The sequence below is a fragment of the Vipera berus genome, assembly GCF_964194415.1.
Source record: "Vipera berus genome assembly, chromosome: 1".
In the NCBI taxonomy this organism is placed as follows: Eukaryota; Metazoa; Chordata; class Lepidosauria; order Squamata; family Viperidae; genus Vipera; species Vipera berus.
The window spans coordinates 163,915,591-163,936,814 of record NC_138202.1 but is presented as its reverse complement, the minus strand read 5'-3'; the positions used below and the strand labels follow the sequence as shown (position 1 = coordinate 163,936,814).

General features: G+C 40.7%; 1 protein-coding gene across 6 annotated transcripts in view; it reads left to right on the top strand.

Moving 5' to 3' along the window:
* The window catches only part of CWC22 (CWC22 spliceosome associated protein homolog), a 47,601-nt gene that overhangs the window by 11,410 nt on the left and 14,967 nt on the right, over nucleotides 1–21,224 (top strand). For all 6 annotated transcript variants that reach the window (XR_014025951.1, XR_014025952.1, XR_014025953.1 and 3 more), the window contains exons 3-14: nucleotides 1,837–1,904; nucleotides 4,660–4,782; nucleotides 5,577–5,816; nucleotides 6,781–6,909; nucleotides 8,224–8,392; nucleotides 9,529–9,582; nucleotides 11,341–11,476; nucleotides 11,555–11,761; nucleotides 11,855–11,917; nucleotides 12,040–12,144; nucleotides 15,027–15,108; nucleotides 16,383–16,443. Coding sequence is in view for 3 of the 6 variants with exons in the window: in XM_081323974.1 (XP_081180100.1) it covers nucleotides 1,837–1,904; nucleotides 4,660–4,782; nucleotides 5,577–5,816; nucleotides 6,781–6,909; nucleotides 8,224–8,392; nucleotides 9,529–9,582; nucleotides 11,341–11,476; nucleotides 11,555–11,761; nucleotides 11,855–11,917; nucleotides 12,040–12,144; nucleotides 15,027–15,108; nucleotides 16,383–16,443 (1,437 nt within the window). In the remaining 3 variants the exon portion in view is untranslated. The remainder of the gene's footprint in view (nucleotides 1–1,836; nucleotides 1,905–4,659; nucleotides 4,783–5,576; nucleotides 5,817–6,780; nucleotides 6,910–8,223; nucleotides 8,393–9,528; nucleotides 9,583–11,340; nucleotides 11,477–11,554; nucleotides 11,762–11,854; nucleotides 11,918–12,039; nucleotides 12,145–15,026; nucleotides 15,109–16,382; nucleotides 16,444–21,224) is intronic.

The following is a 21,224-nucleotide window of genomic DNA, read 5'->3' as shown; positions in this document are numbered from 1 at the left end:
AGTTCCCCCCAAGGGGGCGGAGAAAGAACTCTCGGAGCGTTTCTTTCGTAAATACGCGCGCAGGCACACACTCGCCCAGCCGCGCGCTTCGCCCAGCTTCTCGCGGGGAGTTTGCAAGCCCTTCGTTTCTCTTCAGGGCCGTCAGAAGGGCGAGCAAGTCTCTGCCCTGCCCTGCCCTGCCGTGGGGGTGGGGAGCCAAGCGCGCTTGACGTTCCTGGAAACGAGAAGGGCCTGCGGAGACTGACACCAACCCGAGTGCCCAAGCGGGTCTTCTCAGCGTCAGGCAAAGTAGCTCACATGCAAAACAAGCTCGGCAGAGGAGCCGGAGCAGCTCCGCTGCTGGGGGCGTGTCTCGGCCGGGCCTTGCAGGATCTGGGCCGGGCGCCTCTGCTCGCCGCTCCGGCTCCTCTGCCGGGCTTGTTTCGCATGTGATTCCGGGCCAGGTGCTGCTGAGGGTGAGCAGAGGCGCCCGGGCCGGATCCTGCAAGGCCCCGGCCGAGACGCGACCCCAGCAGCGTCAGGCAAAGTAGCTCACATGCAAAACAAGCCCGGCAGAGGAGCCGGAGCAGCTCCGCTGCTGGGGGCGTGTCTCGGCCGGGCCTTGCAGGATCTGGGCCGGGCGCCTCTGCTCGCCGCTCCGGCTCCTCTGCCGGGCTTGTTTCGCATGTGATTCCGGGCCAGGTGCTGCTGAGGGCGAGCAGAGGCGCCCGGGCCGGATCCTGCAAGGCCCCGGCCGAGACGCGACCCCAGCAGCGTCAGGCAAAGTAGCTCACATGCAAAACAAGCCCGGCAGAGGAGCCGGAGCAGCTCTGCTGCTGGGGGCGTGTCTCGGCCGGGCCTTGCAGGATCTGGGCCGGGCGCCTCTGCTCGCCGCTCCGGCTCCTCTGCCGGGCTTGTTTCGCATGTGATTCCGGGCCAGGTGCTGCTGAGGGCGAGCAGAGGCGCCCGGGCCGGATCCTGCAAGGCCCCGGCCGAGACGCGACCCCAGCAGCGTCAGGCAAAGTAGCTCACATGCAAAACAAGCCCGGCAGAGGAGCCGGAGCAGCTCCGCTGCTGGGGGCGTGTCTCGGCCGGGCCTTGCAGGATCTGGGCCGGGCGCCTCTGCTCGCCGCTCCGGCTCCTCTGCCGGGCTTGTTTTGCATGTGATTCCGGGCCAGGTGCTGCTGAGGGCGAGCAGAGGCGCCCGGGCGACCCCAGCAGCGTCAGGCAAAGTAGCTCGGCCGCGCGCAAGTCCTCAGTAAGTTCTTTCTTTTTTGTTGACTGGAGTATAAGCCGAAGTGGATTTTTTCAGCCCAAAAAGTGGGCTGAAAAATTCGGCTTATACTCAAGTATATACGGTAATCACTATTTTATTGAGAACAGTTATGTAGTTGTTACTACTTGGTAGTTGGCTAACTGCAATTTTTACTGATGTTTTATGTCAAATGCTGTATTTTTTTGATTAAAATATTTGTAGCCTGGATATTACTCCCTTTAGGAATCAGAGTTGGTTACAATCCATACAATCAACTAACTAGACTAATAAAATGAAGTAAAAGCAAACAGTATAAAATTTAACACAGTAATATTGATTACATTATAATACTATTTCCCATTTAATGTAATACAATAGTAGAAAAACATAGGTTTTTTTTCCAAAAGAGGGCAAAGCTGGTTTAAAATAGCTGGTTTCTCAGTGCAACATTAACACAGTTTGTAAGGGTTGCCGGTATCTGCAGTATGGGGCTGCAGATACAAGTGAAAAATAGTCACATTAGTTCTTTGTGAGTATACATTTTTATATTTAAGTTCTCTAATAGCTATTATATAAAATGTAAATGCTTCTATGTTTTAAAGTCTGGATCTAGATATGAAAGGAAGGAAGCTTACCATACGCGCCAGAGAAGTGCCTCCCCAGAAGACAGGTAAAATGTCTTTTTATAAGGAACGCAGTAAAAACTCACCATAAATAATAATAGATTATGATGGGGGGATGGGAGGGGAGAGGATTTCTTTAATATTTTAAAACAGTAGCCCACCAATCGTTTGGGCACCAGGGACCAGTTCCACGGTGGGCGGTTTTTTCCACAAACCTAGGGGTGGTGTGGTTTCGCATGCTGCCTGTGTCCTATGTGTGCATGGATGGGGCTTCACTTGCGCCGGCCAATTTTTGTGGGCCACGTACCGGTCGCGGACCCCTATTTTAAAATTTCAAATAGATTTAAACTATTTTAAGATTTGCGAATCCCTCTACAAGTTAAAAGCTATTTCTATAGTGGATTTTAGGCAGTTGTAAATATGAGAAACTGTTAGCTGAAGTGGTAAATAACTCTGTTTACCTGCAAGGATTAGTCGTTTTAGATTATTTTTTTAAATTATTTTTTAAATCCCATTTATATCCCGCCCTTCTCCGAAGACTCAGGGCGGCTTACAATCTAAAGCACAGATCAATGTGCTCAGCAATAACCTTCATTCTATGTATATGCCTGCTTAGTAGGGCTTTTGCCCCCCCCCCATCAAGCGGCATTATTACAAAGTCAGCTTAATTGCCCCCAACAATCTGGGTCCTCATTTTACCTACCTCGGAAGGCTGAGTCAACCTTGAGCCTGGTGGGACTCGAACCTGCACTAATTGCAGGCAGCTGGTGTTACTTAAGGAGGCATTAGATTAGCTGAGAAACTGGTAGTGGAAGTACATCATCTTTTCATTCTAATACTGTTTTGGGATAGGAATCATTTTAAACCTAGATTTGCCTTCCTTTTAGACAGTTTTGATATTTGATTTTAAAGAAGTAAATAGAGGGGGGGACATTTCTTTCACTCTGATCTAAAGAACCAAGATAAGTTCACAAATTGACAGCATCAGTTTTGTGCCTTCTGATCAAAGGAAGAGGCAGACCACAGTGCTATAATTGCTTGTAATTTCTGTGCCTTGATGGATATGTGGGTCTTTCTCTTACACACACATGCACTATATGTCTACCACTTTACCTGTTATTTGCTTCATTAGATATTTGATCAAAAGGTGTTTTTGCAGAAAGTTCTGTCTCTAGCTTAGTTTCTTATGTTGCTGTTAATAAGTTGACATCTTCAGTCCGAGATGTATACCTTTTAAAGGTGTGCTAACAGTTTTCACAGTGTCCCCATGGATATTGGTTACTCTCTTGATCTTCTCAGCGGAAAAGTTTGCTGTTCTAAGTATATTCCAGCCATAGAGAAATGCTAAGTGAATGTAGCTGAATTCACTGAGAATCTCTCTTCAGACTTACACAATTAGTAGTGGAGCCAACGGAAAGGATGGAAATGAATTCATCATGTGTGAATGCGTTGCTTTCTCTGCCAATTCTGATTGATGCCTCACGAGGATTCTGCTCCCATCAAGGCCCATTTCCAAATATTTTTATAGAAACCCTAGAAGTATGTTATGTGTATGAACATCAGATATACTGGATATGAATATCCATTTGTGAATGTTCTTTGTCCCTTTGCTTCTTTCCCTGTCATAATTGAGATGATACCTGTTTTGAAAGGTTTGGGGTAGCAGTAGAAAGTATGAGAAAGGATGGGATTAGATGCAAGATTTATGATACAAATCTTGTAAAATTGTTGAACCAAGGAGTACTTCAAGGATATGCATAAACACAGAGACTTCAGTGTTTAATTACTAAAAATCGTTTTTCTTACTACCGTATTTTTGCATACAAAGTAAAGTTATGGAACATTTGAAACACACTTGCTTTCCGAAGTTACACAATCCATTATATATTTATTTCATCATCATATCATCATCACTTTAGCTGTTGTCTACCACTGCAGGATGAAGGCCTCTTCCACATATTTCCAACCAATATGGTCCTGAGCTTTCTTTGGCCAGTTGGGCCCACAATACTTGCTGCTGTCATCGATCCATCTTGTTTTAGATCTCTTCCGTGGATGCTTTTTATTAAGTGGGATCCATTCTGTGACTGCCTTGGTCCACCTGCCATCAGTTGTTCTTGCTACGTGTCCAGCCCATTTCCACTTCAATTCTTTTACTCTCTTGATGATACCGTATACTTTCATTTGTTCTCTAATGATCCATGTGCTGATCTTTCTATCTTGTCTTGTAATGCCGAGCATGTATCTTTCCATGGCTTTTTGTACCATTCGTAACTTTTGTATTGATTGTGAGGTTAGTGTCCATGTTTCACTGGCATACATTGGAGCAGGTAGCACACACTGATCGAAAACTTTTCAGGCATAGGGGGAGGTTTTTCTTGAAAATTATGCTTGAAAATTATGAAGAAGAACTTGACATAGTAGACCACTACATATATACCTTGGCCAATGGATCTCAATGGAAAGTGATACAATAAAGGAAATTGAATGGCGTGTTAAATGTGGTTGGCAGGCACGTACATGCATACATTTACTTACTTACTTACGCCTTCAGGTCAGCGTTGACTCCTTGTAACTGCCTGCAATTTTCATGGCAGCATTTTTGGGAAGTAAGCTTGCCTGTTCCTTCTTCCTTGGGCTGAGAAAAGGGTCTGGCCAGCTGGCTTTGTGCCTAAGGCAGGACTATATTCGCTGTTTCCTTGTTTGTAGCCTGGTACCTGAACCACTACACCAATCGGGCTGTCCACACATTCCGTGATGTGTTTAAAAGTAATTGCTAACCAACTTTTGCCCTTAATCCAGGGGTACGTTCATGGAGCGCAAGAGGTCTCAGTCACCCCAAGGCAAAGGCCATTTGGAACACAGAAGATCTGACAGAGAACATTCGGGAAGGGGGCATTACGATGACAGATACCCAGAACCAAGGTGAATGTCAAATGCTTCTAATAATAAGTCTTTATTGATTAGCCCTTGGGCCATATCAAAGTGCAAAGTTCCAGCAACAAATTGTTACTAAAATTTGATAAAGGCAATTTAAAATGGAATTTGATAAAATACAATTCAAAATGGAATTAAAATAAAATACAATTTAAGATGAAATAGTAATAAAATACAATCTAAAATGAAATTGTAATAATGTACAATAATTTAAGATATAGATAAAATATGATAACATTATATTTCAGAGTCGCCCTTGCAATCTACCCCAATCAGTCCCACATATGCAGATCTTAACTGGATCATTTTGTTTAAATACTGTTCTACGTTATTTTCAAGTTCTGACCGTACATAAGATAAGTTATTTTGATGTGGGGATCCCAATGGGTCATTCATTTGGTATATAGACCAAGATACCTGTCTCTCACCCTCTTATACAGACAACAGTCAAATAGGATGTGAGCCAGGTCCTCTACCTCTGCCGCTCCGCAAATGCAGAGACGCTCATTGTACGGTATAGCATGAAATCTCCCATATCTGACCATTGTGTCAAGCTGTTCGAATCTCGCTCTCGTAAATATCTCCCTAAGATGCTTCTAAAAATTCTGAACTTTGTGTTGTTTAACCGCTGGGGTTTTTTGTAAGCTTTTGTAGGGAGTGTTGATTTGGATTTTGCTTAAAATAAGCCTTAGAACTATTGGCGTCGTGTTTAAATTTTACTTTTTTTCTTTCTTTTGTACTTTGAACATGTAACATGCAGATTTCTTTTTTTTCTATTTCAGAGGGAGAGAAAGACAGGAGAGAGAGAGAGAATCTGATTGGAAGAAGCACAGGAAGTCCCGGTCACCTGATAGGAAAAATGATACGGAGAAATCCGGAGCACAGAGCTCTCTTTCACGTGAGGAACCCCCTCCAAAGAAAAAGAAAGAGGAGGTGGATCCAATCCTCACCCGTACTGGCGGTGCATACATTCCTCCAGCAAAGCTCAGGATGATGCAGGCACAAATCACTGATAAAAATAGGTACACCATTTTTTTTTAAAAAATATATTTTATATGAATTAAATTAAAATTTTGTATTTTAAATCAACTGAAAGTCTATTATTTTTTTATTTTTTTATTTTAATTCCATTTATATCCTGCCCTTCTCCGAAGACTCAGGGCGGCTTACAAACTTAGCAGTAGCCTTCATTCTATCTATATGCCTGCTTATTGGGGCTTTCACACACACCCCCAAGCGGCATTATTACAAAGTCAGCTTATTGCCCCCAACAATCTGGGTCCTCATTTTACCTACCTCGGAAGGATGGAAGGCTGAGTCAACCTTGAGCCTGGTGGGACTCGAACCTGCACTAATTGCAGGCAGCTGGTGTTACTTAAGGAGGCATTAGCCCACTGCTCCACCAAGGCTCTTTAAGAAAAAAAATGGATTTTTAATGCTATGCCCAAATAATAGAACAGTATAGAAACAGGAATAGAGAAAGGTGCAGATTGACGTGTCTGGTGTCAGAAAAATCCTAATTACGTAGAAGTAGAAGAGCCCCTTTTTTAGTTTTTCTTATCAGAAAAATGAAAGCAAGACTGCTGTAGCTTTATTTAGAAAAATCTTCCAAGATTGGGGTTTGGTCTCAATTTTTCACGCTCAAGATAGCCGAGTAATCATTATTGTGACAGTCTCGTGTAGGAATAAATGTAGTTTCTTAATGAGAAGGCCAAATTTTTCTGCTGGGTGAGATAAAATCTGAAGCTAGCCTTGTCCTTCCTGATTTTGTCTGTTGACTATAGTCGATGATACTTTTTTTTTTGCAAAACATAAGTCACTGTTTAGTGTTCATAATAATGTCGCTTGGCATAGTAACTCTTCTTCACGTATTTTACTTTTGCAAAATAGAAGTGAGAGTGGACTGATGGGTCACTGTTGATATACCTTCTGCTCTAGTTCTTTCCTTTTTGTCCATTAGTAAATCTGTATATTTTTAAAAAACAGCTTAGCCTATCAGAGAATGAGTTGGGAGGCACTGAAGAAGTCCATCAATGGTCTCATCAACAAAGTGAATGTTTCAAACATTGGAAATATTATAAGTGAACTTCTTCAAGAAAACATTGTGAGAGGCAGGTAAGCATGAAATATGTAAAGAGCAACCCTTTCTGCTCAGTTTAAATATGTGAATATTGATGAATGTGTGTGAAATAATATTAGGGATAGATTAGGGTGTCATTTGTTACTTTAGTTATACAGGTAGTCCTCAACGTATGACTATAATTGAGCCCATCGTTTCTGTGGATGAGTGAAACATTTGTTAAATGAATTGTGCCCCATTTTATGACCTTTCTTGCCACAGTTGTTAAGTGAAGCGCTGCAGTTGTTAAGTTAGTAACACAGTTGGTAAGTGGATCTGGCTTCCCCATTGACTTTGCTTGTCAGAAGGTCACAAAAGGGGATCGCGTGAACCCGGGACACTGCAAGCAACTCCTAAATACTTTCCAGTTGCCAAGCATCCAGATTTTGATCACATGGTCATGGGGACGCTGCAACGGTCATAACTGTAAAAGAAAACGGTCATAAGTCATTTTTTCAGGGCCCTTGTAACTCTGAATGGTCACTAAGCAAACTGTTGTAAGTCAAGGGCCAATTGTACTTAATTTGAAATGTTCTGAATTTATTTTCTTCGGTAGAATGGCACTGCTTTTCTCTAAGAGTCTAGCTCCCATTTGATATTCACTAGAACTGTAAGACCCAAAAATGCAGTAGGTTTGATAGAGACCTGTGCTGCTAAATGGAAACATGAATGCCAACTTGACATATGAGACATCAGGATTTGGGAGTTATTTGTGATAAAAGTTTCTTTATCGTTTCGCCTGGAATTAAGCGTTAACTATTCCTTTCTGAAAGACTATTGGAAATTACTGTGTAATATCACAGTGTACACTTACAGCACCAAGCACAGTAGATCAGATGAAAAATCTAAAATTGTCTAGTGAGTATCATGTTAGGCGACATGATAGTTTAGTGACAATACAGTGCAGTGGAGAAAAGCCAATGATTTTATCTTCAAGCTATCATGTCATATAATTTACGGGAGCCTAGTAAAAGAATTAAGTCTGAATTTAGATGCTTTAAGTTCTGTTAGTAGAAGAGGATTTCTCAACCTACTTCTTCCCAGTGTATCCCTTTCTGATCCTCTCCCCCCCAGATAAATATGTTTGAAAGGGCCAGGGGAACTGCTGATTGGGTAGACTGTTGGGGTGGGTGGAATATCCATACAGGAAAGTCTACTCGGTCAGGTGAGACTTAATCTCTCTGAAAAGCTTAAGGAGTTGGAGACACTTTAAGGAAGTTCATTTGCATGTGCCTTGTCATCTGCGTTTAAACTTAAATTCTTGTGTTTTTTTTTCCAAAGGGTCTTTATGTCTCTCTTTTCATTTATAGGGGATTACTAGCAAGATCAATTTTGCAGGCCCAGAGTGCTTCCCCCATCTTCACTCATGTATACGCGGCAGTTGTAGCAATTATCAATTCCAAGTTTCCAAATATTGGGGAATTGATTCTCAAGAGGCTCATTTTAAATTTTCGCAAAGGATACCGAAGAAATGATAAGGTATGGAAACAAGCTATTGAACCGGCTAATGGAATACGGTTGAGTCTATTAGATTTTGAGCTGCCATAGTAAAATATGCTCAGTCAGACTTATTTCCTCATTAGTGTATAGGTATACCGTCATGAAAGGATCACATAGCATAAAAGGCCATATAAGATTAATTTTTACAGGAATGAATATAAATTGAAACTCTTCTGTTTTAATATAAGAAAAACAAAATTCTTTATATACAACAGAATTGAAAAATGTATTGATTGAATACATTAATTTATCAAATGGTTGCAAACGTATGCAAGATGGCAGATGAAGAAGCAAAGTATTGATCTCTTTGTGTCCAAATATATGGTATTTTGGTTTTTTGCCATTGTAAAGACTAAGAACAAAAAAATCAGATCATCCAGACACCCAGAACAGATCCATGTTAAACAGAAGCAAATACTTGCAATTCCGTTGTGTAACAGTGAAGTGACAGTTGCAATAAGAACTGGCTTATAAAAATGCTTCATTTTTTACATTGTTGTACACTATATTGTGCGAAAAGCAGACAAACCATATTATAGCTTATTGAAGTTTCTGAGTCAAGCCATAATACTGTGTAATTGTGTAAGCCATAATTGTGATTTAATCAGAGTTCAAATAGGCCCACTAACTTAATCCCACTGTTTTAGTTTGACATGAAGATGGTAAATGTTTCTTAGTCTCTTTTCTGGTAAAACTAGAAAGGGACAGGTAATTTCTCTTTTTTTTAATTGTAAAATGTTAAGTACTTCTGTGAGCCACTTGAATCCCCTCCAGCTAGCATAGACAACTTGTAGCCCATAACCCCGCTGTGTCATTTCCAGTCTCCTCTATCTTGCTCAAGAATGACAGTATGATTTCTCATAATTTTGAAATATTAAATACATGAAAGTAGGTATAAGCCTTAAAGTGACAATTAAAAAAACAAGAAAATTCCCCCAAATATGTATATGTATATAATGTGTCTTTTCTCGCTTCATGACATTGCAGTATCGCCAAACATTATATGTGGTGTAATGTTTCTCATGCTTTCTGTAGGTTGTTCATCCTGGCATAGTAGTAGAATTTTTTAAAAAAAATAATTAGAATAATGTTTATCTTTGTCTTTTGTTTTGCAGCAACTGTGCCTGACAGCTTCCAAGTTTGTGGCACATCTTATGAATCAGAATGTGGTAAGCCATTTGTAATAGGGACATGATAGTTTTTAGCTTTTGATATTTACAATATAATCAGAACCAAAAAAGTGAGGAGTTGTGATTATCTCTGGATGTTTTATAGCTCATTGTCTGTCTAGATTACTTCTTGTCACCATTTGTGATAGCGCTAAACTCACCTGAATCATGTCAGAATCAGAACCACAATTTAGTGAGAGGTCGCATTATGCTTTTGCATTCAGTCACCATACGTATTTCGATAGCTTTCCTAATGAAGTGATTGATGAACCAGTCACACGTTCTAATAGTTATATCTGAGATGGCAATCTCATTTTTTTTAAGATAGTAAATTCAATTTATTTTTATCTACTAATGTCACAGAATTAGGACTTTCTCAGAAATGGGTACTATCTGATTATTATATGTGGAAGTTTTCCCTAAGCGATGCAGTCGTTAAGTGGCACATCATTTGACCTGGATAGGCTTCCTTCCACCATGGTCGTTAAGAGAGAGATCATGTGACTATAACTTGCGTTTTTACTGCTGGCTTCTCCATTAATTCTTTGTCAGAAGCTGGTAGTAAAGCATGAAAATAGTGATGATGTAACCATGGAAACTGTGATGATCATAAACAGCTGCTGATTGTGAAGCAGCCAAATCTCTATCGCTGACTGTGACGATATATCAACTATTATAATATGAAGATTGGTCATAAAGTTACAGGAAGTTCTCAACTTACAACCATTTATTCAGTGCTTATGACTGGTCCTCGGAGTTCTTGCTATCCCAGCAGCTTTGTGATGGTGTGATTACAAGCTGCCTGGGACTTGCCACAGGAAGTTGCCTCGCGTAACAACAGTGAATTTTGGTTAACAACAGCAACCAGGACTGCAGGAATTGCCATCGCTAAGCGATGCAGTACGCTTTATAATTTGAATCATTTAGCAGTGGAAATGTTGGTCACAATTACTATTCTAAGTCAAGGACTGCTTGTACTTTTTTTTAGCACCATCGTAACTTTAAACAATTGCTAAAAAGGACGATTGAACCAGGACTGTTTATATAGCTTTCCTTTTTTACAAGCTAATAGAGGCAACTTTCAGTAGCTTGGGCAGATGGAGACACGTTGCTTAAGTTTGTCTTGAGATTTCCTAATCAGGCATCCTTATGCTCCATTCAGGAAGAGGTTTACCCTTCCTAGGCTAAGGTGTAAACCCAGAAAGGTTTGCCACCATTCTCCATTATTTTTCCCATCTGTCCGCAAACAGTTATGCAAAGGCAAAATGCATAGCAGAAGGTCTGTTGATTTGGAATGAATCTCTCCAGCTGACTGTTTCATGTTTTGTTTCAAAGAATGCTCCTTGCTAATTGCCATTTCCTGATCTAGAGCAGAGGTCCCCAAACTTTTGAGCACCAGGGTTCTGCGGAGAAAGATTTTTCCGTGGACCGGAGAGTGTGTGGTTTTGTGTGCTGCCTGCATCTCATGGATGGGGCTTTGCTTGTTTGTGTGGACCGGTTGCTGGCATGCCGTGGCCCAGTACTGGTCCACAGACCCGGCGTTGGGGACCCCTGCTTTAGAGAATTGCTATAGGCATATCCAGTTGGATCTGACTTTGAATACTTCAGACTGCTCTGCTGTGGATGGCATGAGATGTCTTAAAGTCAGCATCTGTTGCCCTGAGCTCATTGCGCTTCTTGCAGTAGTGTCGTATTTTATCAGCTATTTTAAGTATCTTGATTTTTTTTAACTAATATTTTATGTTGTTTTCCTATCAGGCTCACGAGGTTTTATGTTTGGAAATGCTCACGTTGCTCCTGGAAAGACCTACGGACGATAGCATTGAAGTAGCAATTGGATTTCTAAAGGATTGTGGCCTCAAGTTAACAGAAGTGTCCCCTAGAGGTATTAACGGTAAGTAGGCTATACTGCTACGCTCCTCATCGATTCCTGAATTGGCAGCCCCCATCTGAACTGTTTTTTACACTGCAGCCATCTTTGACCGCCTTCGCCATGTCCTTCACGAATCTGAAACTGACAAGCGTGTCCAATACATGATTGAAGTCATGTTTGCCGTGCGCAAAGATGGATTCAAAGATCACCCAGTAATTCCAGAGGGACTGGATCTTGTGGAGGAGGAGGATCAATTTACCCACATGTTACCTTTGGAAGATGAATATAATCCAGATGACATTCTCAGTAAGTATGATATTTGAGAGCCAACGTATGCTTGTATGCTTTAGAATTACGTAAGAGCATCATTTCAATGTTTTCTTTTCTCCTTTTGGGAAGATGTCTTCAAAATGGACCCTGAATTTATGGACAATGAAGAGAAATACAAAGCTCTGAAAAAAGGTACGTGGGTTCAAGTTCTCAGTTGTGCATGGTTGTTTATTTTCTAAGGCACTTCTCTGTCCTAAGTGCTGCTGACTCGGTCAAATCTATTAATTTGATATATATTTTTTTTGGTAATGTAGAAATCCTTGATGAAGGTGACAGCGACTCAGAAGCTGATCAGGATGCTGGTAGTAGTGAGGAGGAGGAGGAGGAAGAAAGAGAGGAGGAAGATGAGGATGACGAAGGTAAGAGAGAGTTTCATTGAAACTAAGCGGGGTAAATTATTCAGGGCTGTGGCTACTACACTATAGCAGGGAAATAAATCTTAAGTTTGATTTATATTAAAATACACTTTCTCTTTAATTATCACCTTTGGAAACTGCCCATCTCCTTCACAGAACAAGTCTGGGCAGTGTGCAAAGAAGATTTTAAAAAGAGGGGGAAAAACTATGAATATTATAACATAAATCAAGTGTCAATGCTGCAAACATTGACATGTTTTTGCACTGACAAAATAAAGAGACAGCCTGTTACTTTAATTGCTTCGCTTGGGGGGGAGGGAAAACTACCTGGATGTTTTAAGAAGATAAGAACTTGGCGGGTTGTCTAACGGAAGAGAAACTAATTCTTTGAATTAATTGGAGAATGTGACTAATGACAAAAATGGAAAGGTGGGGAATTGTATTTGATATATTTTGCAAGGGGGCGGAGATTTCAGATTCTGGCAACCCCCCCATGAGTGCCGATGTTTTGTTTTATGATTAAGACTTTTTAGATAAACAATGCTTGCACTTTGTTTGATTTGTCTTCATTTATCAGAACCATGACCTTCAGATTAAGACAAGAATAAAATATTTAAAATTCAGAATGACAAAGCAGGGCAGGGCCTTTAAGGCCCTTACCAGCCCCATGGCCATATGCACCTCTTGTCTGCCCCAAGTAAGTAGGCGGAGCCAGGTCACTGGACATTTCCAAAAGGCCACGTGAGTGGGAGCCCCCTTCGCCTCTGGCAGAAGAATTTTCCCAGGGCAGGGACAGAGAACGCGCTCTTCCTGGAGCCCTCCAAACAAAAACTCTTTAACTGATGGGTCTGCAGCATACCTTCTCTGCCTGACTGGGTGGGGACAGGCTGATAGGATGGGCCAAAAAGAGCTCCGCAGCAGGTAGCCTGACCCCATGCCACGTAGGGCTTTAAAGGTCGTAACCAACACCTTGAACATGGAAGCAAACCAGGTGTTTTTAATGCGTTAGCACTAGGTGTAATGTAATACGAACATCATGGGCCTTTGCGTCGTACTCAGGGAAATGTACTGACTGGCTTAGTTAGCAAATGTGAATCTATGTATATAAAGGGTGATTTAGTTGTACTTACTACCCTTGAATCAGAGCATTTCCGTAACCGCGAATAGTTAAAAGCACTTGTAAAGTTTACTCACTAGGAGGTAAAAACATTTTTTTTTAAAAAAATTAGCCCTGTGCCTATTTAATCTACATTTGAAAATCTTGATTCGTGTGTCTACTGGACCAGCAGTACTATTGTTTAAGAAACGGAAGGCCAGGGTTGTCTTGATCACAACCGGAACTAGCGTACACACATCTTATTTCATTTTTGCCTTTTAACTTTTTGATTTCTTTCAAGTGTAAACATTAACTTTTTTTTTCTTCTCCCCTGCTTCTGTCATTGCCAAAAATACTTATTCTATTTGTTTATTTAGAAAATTTATACAGCCGACTACTCACTCACAGCAACTCTAGGTGGCTTACAAGCGATAAAAGCACAGTGTAGAACAAAAAATAAAAATAAAAACAATAACCCACCCACCCACCTGTCCATTGACAACGCACAGTCAAATGAGCCATTTGATGGGCTCCATCCCACTCTGGGTTCTCCAGGCCTGCTGATAAAAGCCAAGCCTTCGGATACTTACAAAAGAGTGTCAAAGTAGGGGCCAGTCTAATTTCTGAAGGGATGGTATTCCAAGGGGAGAGAGCCACCAGGAGAAGTAGTACTTTGGTTTTAAATTTCATTACAATTAATTCATTACATTAATTTTCCTTACAATTCTAAATACAGTTTTATAGAGAAGTATGGCATTTTTGTTGAGTTTTTAATGGAGTGGCTGGGCCAAATATTAAGAATAATAGCATAGTGTGCATTCAGCCAGTCTTTAAGACCCACATAAGATCCACAAAATTTACTACAGGGATTAAGGTTTGCTTAAAATTATTTCCTTTGAAATCAAGTTTTTTTTAAAACTTTTATCTCGACCGAATCTTGCCCAATGCTAACACTTAAACTGTTTACAAAAGTAGGAGGGTGGGGGTTGTTTTGCATGTATCACCCCTTTAGGGTTCACAAATAAAGCAGCTTAGCATATTTTGACAGTCTGCAGCTAACATCTATAGAAATATTTATACAATAGGAAATGGTTGCTGAATCTGAAAAATACTGTTTTTTTTAAAACAGTATTGTAGAAAAGCATTGTCAAAGGGCAAAAAATAAAAAAGAGGATGGTAATTACTGCAGACTGTCATCATGAAGAGTGCTTATTTAAACGCTCTGGGTATTTATTTACATTCAAACTGTTTTGTTATGCATCGGACCACGATGAAATCTTCCCTCCTGTTCTGTTGCAATTGTTATATGTTGTTATGCATAGTATTCTTAGAGGCATAGGAGAACCCCAACCCACCCCTCTTTGAAATTTGACTGAAATTCCCTTGATCTCTTTAGCATCAAGCCAGACTTGAAAACTCAGTTTCTCTATTAAATATAAAAGCCCCAAAACTCTACACTGAATTGGTATGACTGTGAAACATGCTATTTTTGTTTCTCATGTACTTTTTTAAGGCAATGATAATTCCTTTCATCTGAAGTCGCTTCCTTTCAGAATGTTTTTAAACTTCGATGTCTAGCCTTTTTTGCTGGGCTTCCCGCATAATTTCCTATCAAATATTAACCAGGTCCATCCTTGCTTTAGCTTCCAAGTTCAGTTATTTTTCATGAAGAAGTCATTTACCGGTATTTTGAACAATCCTATCTGAAATTATGTGTTGGCAATGCTATGTATTTTTTTTCCTGAATGATTTATCCTAATCTTTTGTTTATTTCCTTTTATTGATCAAGGACAAAAAGTTACCATCCACGACAAAACGGAAATTAACTTGGTTTCTTTCCGGCGAACTATTTACCTTGCAATTCAGTCAAGGTAAAATGAAATATAACTCTCCGTTGAAATTAGACACCGTTGTAGCATAAATCACAGGCACTTTTGCAAAGTAGCATCCTAGATGACAGCGTGCAAAATGTTAGCTGCAATCTAGAGCACTTGTACATTTTTCTTTATATTTAGGAATGCACTTCAAAATTATCTCTTACCAAACTGATTCCTTTCAAATGTATTGGACTGCAACTCTTCAGTTTCCTGTCATTGACGATTTGCAGTCATATATATATACACCTGTAAAACCATAAATTGTGGAAAGTTCTCAATTTGAATCTATTGAAATTAGAAGAGTCATACATTTCAAATGAACAAATCTGCACATAGAATAAAAGAAAATTGGCATAGAACTAAAAATATTTGCAAATGTTTTTATTGCCTTCTTTACGTCGAACAGTTATTCTGTGAAATTACATTGTGGAAAAACCCAGTGTTTTAATTTGTTTACTAGAATTGGTACATTTCTATTTAATATGATGTTACAGTAATAATGACTCATAAAAGAGAATCATCTTGTTTCAGTCTGTCTGAAAATCTATTGGTTTTGGCCGGAGCTCATGGGGAAAAAAAACATTAATTGCTAAAATAGAATTATTTTTCAAGAGAAATGTACATAGTTATAAAATACATTGGGCTTCTTAATAAGGAAAATGGAATTTTCATATGTTGATGTATGCATTGTTTTCTTTAATGAACATCTTGCATGTGTTTATACTTGTGTGTATACTTTTGAGTCAGTGTTGACTCTTGGCAGTTGCCTAGACGAGTCCCAGCAGTTTTCTTGGCAAGATCTTTGAAAGTGGACTTTCTATGGTTTTCTTCCTGTGGTTGAGAGTGCCTGACTCAAGTTGACTCATCTGGTTTCATGCCAAAGGCAAGACTAGAACTCACTGTCTCCTGGTTTCTACTCTGGTACCTTACCGCTATAGCAAACTGGTTGTCATGTAAAGTTACTTCAACAGATTTGAGGCTCAGAGACCAGTGATGTTCTGATTTAATCAAGTGACAATGAGTGTCTGACTTTAGTAAGTGAGGTCTTGCGTATTGGAAGTTCTGAAGGTTCTTTTACAGTTAAACAGAATTCTTACATTATAAACTTGGGAATGTAGATGCCTTTGCCTGAGCAGTAGTTGAAACCAGCATGGTTTGGTGTTACACCAAAGTCGCTGAGGTTTTGTGAGAAGCTTTTACCGTGTTAGGGATGAAAGTCAGTTATGTACAGATAAACATATATTTTTCCTTTCTCTGTCTTTCTGTAGTTTAGATTTTGAGGAATGTGCCCATAAATTGCTGAAGATGGATTTTCCTGAAAGCCAAACAGTAAGTCTTAATAAGGTTTTCTTTTGAGTTTTTTTGCTTTTCTATTCCTTAAAGGGCATTAAAAAACAAGTTACTGACACAATCTTTTATATAGTACAGAAGCTGATGCCTAGTACAGAGGTTCTCCTGGGGTGTATCATGAGCAAATCTGAGGGCGATTGGGGAAAAAAATGTTATGAGATGGAAAAACACTCTAACTCCAAATATTAAGGATTGGATTTTGGAGGGGTGTAATCTAGCCATTTTTGAGAAAATTATACAATTCTGTTGATCAGAAAATGTCATGCTATTTCTTCCTTTGGAAGAAGTTCTTGGATGGGCTTGGTGAAACAATTGAAAGCTTATTTTCCTCTTTTAAAAAAAAGTCCCATTCCCCCAAGGGAGAAGATGGATGTTTCAAAAATTTGAAAAATAAAGTAATAAAAAGATCAGGTGATTTGGAAATATAGTTGTAATTACAGTTTTTTTATTGTTTTATTTGTCGTGCTATGTTTTTCCCTTTTTTTCTTAGTAGGCAGTGAATTGCTCAATTCTTATGTATGCTTGTTTGAAAAAGGATTATTATTATTATTATTTTAAAAAAAGTTTAAAACCCACCACAAGCACCCCCTGTTAAAACATGCTTGTGGGTCCCCCTACTGGGGGCTGAACAGTGCAGGGATATGCAGATTATCTTTCTCTGCTGCAGTGCTTATGCTGTGGACAGCCTTTCCTTTGGGGGCAGGTTAGTCACTTCCCTTACGGTCTTCCAGAAATTCACGGAAACAACTTTTTCTGGAAGGCATTAGGGCAGGGGTAGGCAACCTTGTCACTGCAGATGGGGACTGTAGCCAAGAAATTAAAAGACGTTTGCTCCTCGGGAGGAAAGCCATGGAAAATCTAGACAGCACACTAAAAAGCAGAGACATCACCCTGTCAACAAAAGTGCGTAGTGTTGTGATTCAGGGTCAGCCTGTGGGTTCGGTAGTTGGGTCGGACGACGACTCAGAGGAGGAGGGGGGTGTTGAAGATCTTGCTGATGATAGCCCTCAGGCAGGCCCCTCCCACTTGGTCACCATGGAGACCCAGCTGTGTGAGCCTGACAGTGTGGATGAAGATGACCCACAGCTGGCCCTGTTCAAGGACGCCCGACGCAGGAGGCAGTCAAGTAGGAGCAAGCAGAGGAAGGCTGTGGGACTTCTCAGAAGGAGGCAAAGAGAGGCCACGCCCTGAACTCTTTATAAAGGGAATGTTTGGGGAGGGCTGGTTTGCTGAAAGCAACCGCTCCGATAGTGTTTCAAAGCTCCTGTATCTTGGTATGTGTTTTGTTTGTTTTTGTAATAAATTTGGCAGACGTATTCCAGCCTCTTGCCGTTTATAAAGGGGTTGCCTTGGGACTTCTCGGAAGGAGGCAAAGAGAGGCCACGCCCTGAACTCTTTATAAAGGGAATGTTTGGGGAGGGCTGGTTTGCTGAAAGCAACCGCTCCGATAGTGTTTCAAAGCTCCTGTATCTTGGTATGTGTTTTGTTTGTTTTTGTAATAAATTTGGCAGATGTATTCCAGCCTCTTGCCGTTTATAAAGGGGTTGCCTTTTCTGCAAGGCCGGTAGCAGGCTGGTACAGAACACGTATAGTCAAGGCTATGGTCTTCGCAGTTGCAATGTATGGCAGTGAAAGTTGGACCATAAAAAAGGCTGAGCGCCAAAGAATTGAGGCCTTTGAACTCTGGTGCTGGAGAAGACTCCTGCGAGTCCCTTGGACTGCAAGGCGATCAAACCGGTCAGTCCTAGAGGAGATCAACCCTGACTGCTCTTTAGAAGGCCAGATCCTGAAGCTAAAACTCAAATACTTTGGCCACCTAATGAGAAGGAAGGACTCACTGGAGAAGAGCCTAATGCTGGGAAAGATTGAGGGCAATAGAAGAAGGGGACGACAGAGAATGAGGTGGCTGGATGGAGTTACTGAAGCAGTAGGCGTGAGCTTAAATGAACTCCAGAAGATGGTAGAGGACAGAAAAGCCTGGAGGAACATTGTCCATAGGGTCGTGATGGGTCGGACACGACTTCGCAACTAACAACAACAAGGCAACCTTGGCTCTTTTATGACTCGTGGACTTCAACTCCCAGAATTCCTGAGCCAGCCATGCTGAGGGGAAAGGGAGAGGTTTCCATGCTGAGCCACGCTGGCTCAGGAATTCTGGGAGTTGAAGTCCACGAGTCATAAAAGAGCCAAGGTTGCCTACCTCTGCATTAGGGGAACAGCAAATGGGTGATCTCCGAGTAATTGCACACTACTGTTAATTTTGTTTTGATTTTCTGCTGCTTCATTGTTGAAAACCCTGGGAGTCTATGTAGATTACAGCAGTGAATCAAAAGGTACTGTGATGAGGGATGAGTCCCCTTTGGAAGCTCTTGGAAGTAGGTTGAGAGAAGTTCCCCAGAAGAAGGTTCTGACAGAAATCCAGCTTTGGGTGCACTAGTTCCCTTAAAGCACAGTGTGACAATTTTGTTCATGGGATGGTCGGGTGTCATGGTTCCGATAAATGAAACCCATCAAAAGAACTGCAAGGCAAATTGTTTACAGCGTTGACATCGGGTTTATTAATTTACTGTGTCCTGGTACCATAAATTTCGAACACACGGCCCACATTAGTTTTACAATTCATCAGTTAGGATTAACATGTCCATAGGGTCGCGATAGGTCGGACACGACTTCACAACTAACAACAACAGATCAGGGTAGGCAACCTTGGCTCTTTTATGACTTGTGGACTTCAACTCCCAGAATTCCTGAGCCAGCGTGGCTCAGCATGGAAACCTCTCCCTTTCCCCTCAGCATGGCTGGCTCAGGAATGCCACGAATCAGTCAACATTGACTTGAAGACGCACATGCACCGTTTACACACAGAGTCATGTGTAAAAACAGTAAAGTTGTTAATTTTCCATTTTTCCCCCCAGGAAGTTGCTCTCCGGATAGAATGTATGTAAATAATTGCTTTGCACAGGTTTTTCCCAACACATGAAAAAACACCGAACGCTGAGGTTGAACCATTTTACTTAAGGAGAATATATTTTTAGAAATGTATATTATGTAAATCTATACCCGTGCTCGTATTTTGCTGACACTGTTATTAAATGTTTTCGCCTTATCTCTTGCCAGCCTAGAACAAATTTGTGTAACTTTCCCAGAAACAGTGGCCGGGGCTAGGACTGCAAAGACGTTTCATTTCATTTCATTATACTTAATCTTAACAGATCTGTATTCTTAATCATTCTCCACTCTTCTGTTTAATAGTTTTCTACTTCTGTCAGTTAAAAATACTGGCTTTGAGAAATTTCAGTGGAATGTATCCAAAGAGTCATGAAGAAAGCTAGGCCTTTCAACCTCTTCTTGTCAGAAGGAAATGTGTAACCCAAGGAACAGGAAGCTGATAATTTCAGCCTCGCTCTTTTATCGGAGGAAGGAATTTATGATCTCTTTGTTCACATAGCATTGAAATCATAGTTTTTAGTATTCCATCCAGAGGCAAGCCACTTCATGTGATTATATGCTAATTTGAAATACACTGTATATCACGATACTTTTCTCTACTCCATTTCTGCCTAAAACAACTCTAATCACCTCCCTTAGTTCAATATAAATTTGATCTTGTCTCCAACAAAGTAGTTACTGTCATTTACAGTGGAATATATACCTAGCAAAAGGGCACCATCTTTGCGGATGGGAAGGGGGTGTATCCTGAAGAAGAACTTGCCTTGAATCTAGCCATTGATGTGTTTTCCTGACTAGATGTGGGCAGAAGAGATGTATTTATTTTTTTTCAACATATTTCTGCAGTGTACTAAGTCAGTGCTCCCCATCTTGGGTGCCCTTTCAGCAGTGACCCTGTTTGCTCAGAATTCTGGGGCTTGAAATACACACATCTGGTCAGGTCAGAGAAAACTGCCTTTTATGCTTGTGCTAAAGCTCATTCAACCAAACCAGGAAATAGTTCCACTTCTGCTTAACCTGGATATTCTTAAGTGCAATCTAAATTCACGGTTATTTAACACTGTCTCTGTTTATAGAAGAGTTCATTTTCACTTCGAACTTCTGGGCCTAAGATTAGCTGCTAACACCAGCTATAGAACTGAGTCTTTTCGGCGGAATTTATCGCTCTTTACTGAGCTGAACTTTTTCACCTCTACGTGCATAAAGGGGTTTGGGATTGATTGATTGATTGATTGATTGATTGATTGATTGATTGATTTAAGCTTGGGGAATTTTACTGTTCCCACTGCACATGGTAGCTCCTGACCCAATTAGCTTATTACGCATCTGTTTGTATTTGTATGTGAGGGAGTGAAAAACAGGGCAATCAGGTACCTATCAAAGTGGTTTAGAAAGAGGAAAATGTGTGTGCTGCTGTGGTTTTATATTTGAGCATTCGAGTTTAAACCTTTTATCCGTTATTAATATTAATAATATCATAAGCCAGACTTAGTGTGTGTGCCAAAACACCCTATGTATCTTGCAGTGATAGAATTAGAAGGGGTGTGAAGAAGTCTGGATAGGCTAAGACTAAAGGCTTTACTTATATTAAGACCAGGTTTTATTGCATAACAAAGCTGTGCTAAGGCACTATGAAAGGAGATCTGTTGATTACAGGTAGCTCTCAACTTATGACCATTTAGTTAACAATAGTTCAAAGCCTTGCAGTTACTGTATGGGACTGCAGTTTGGGTGCTTGTCAACCTGCTCCTATTTATGACCTGTTGTAGCATTTTGCAGTCACGTGATTGCAATTGTTACCTTTTTTTGCC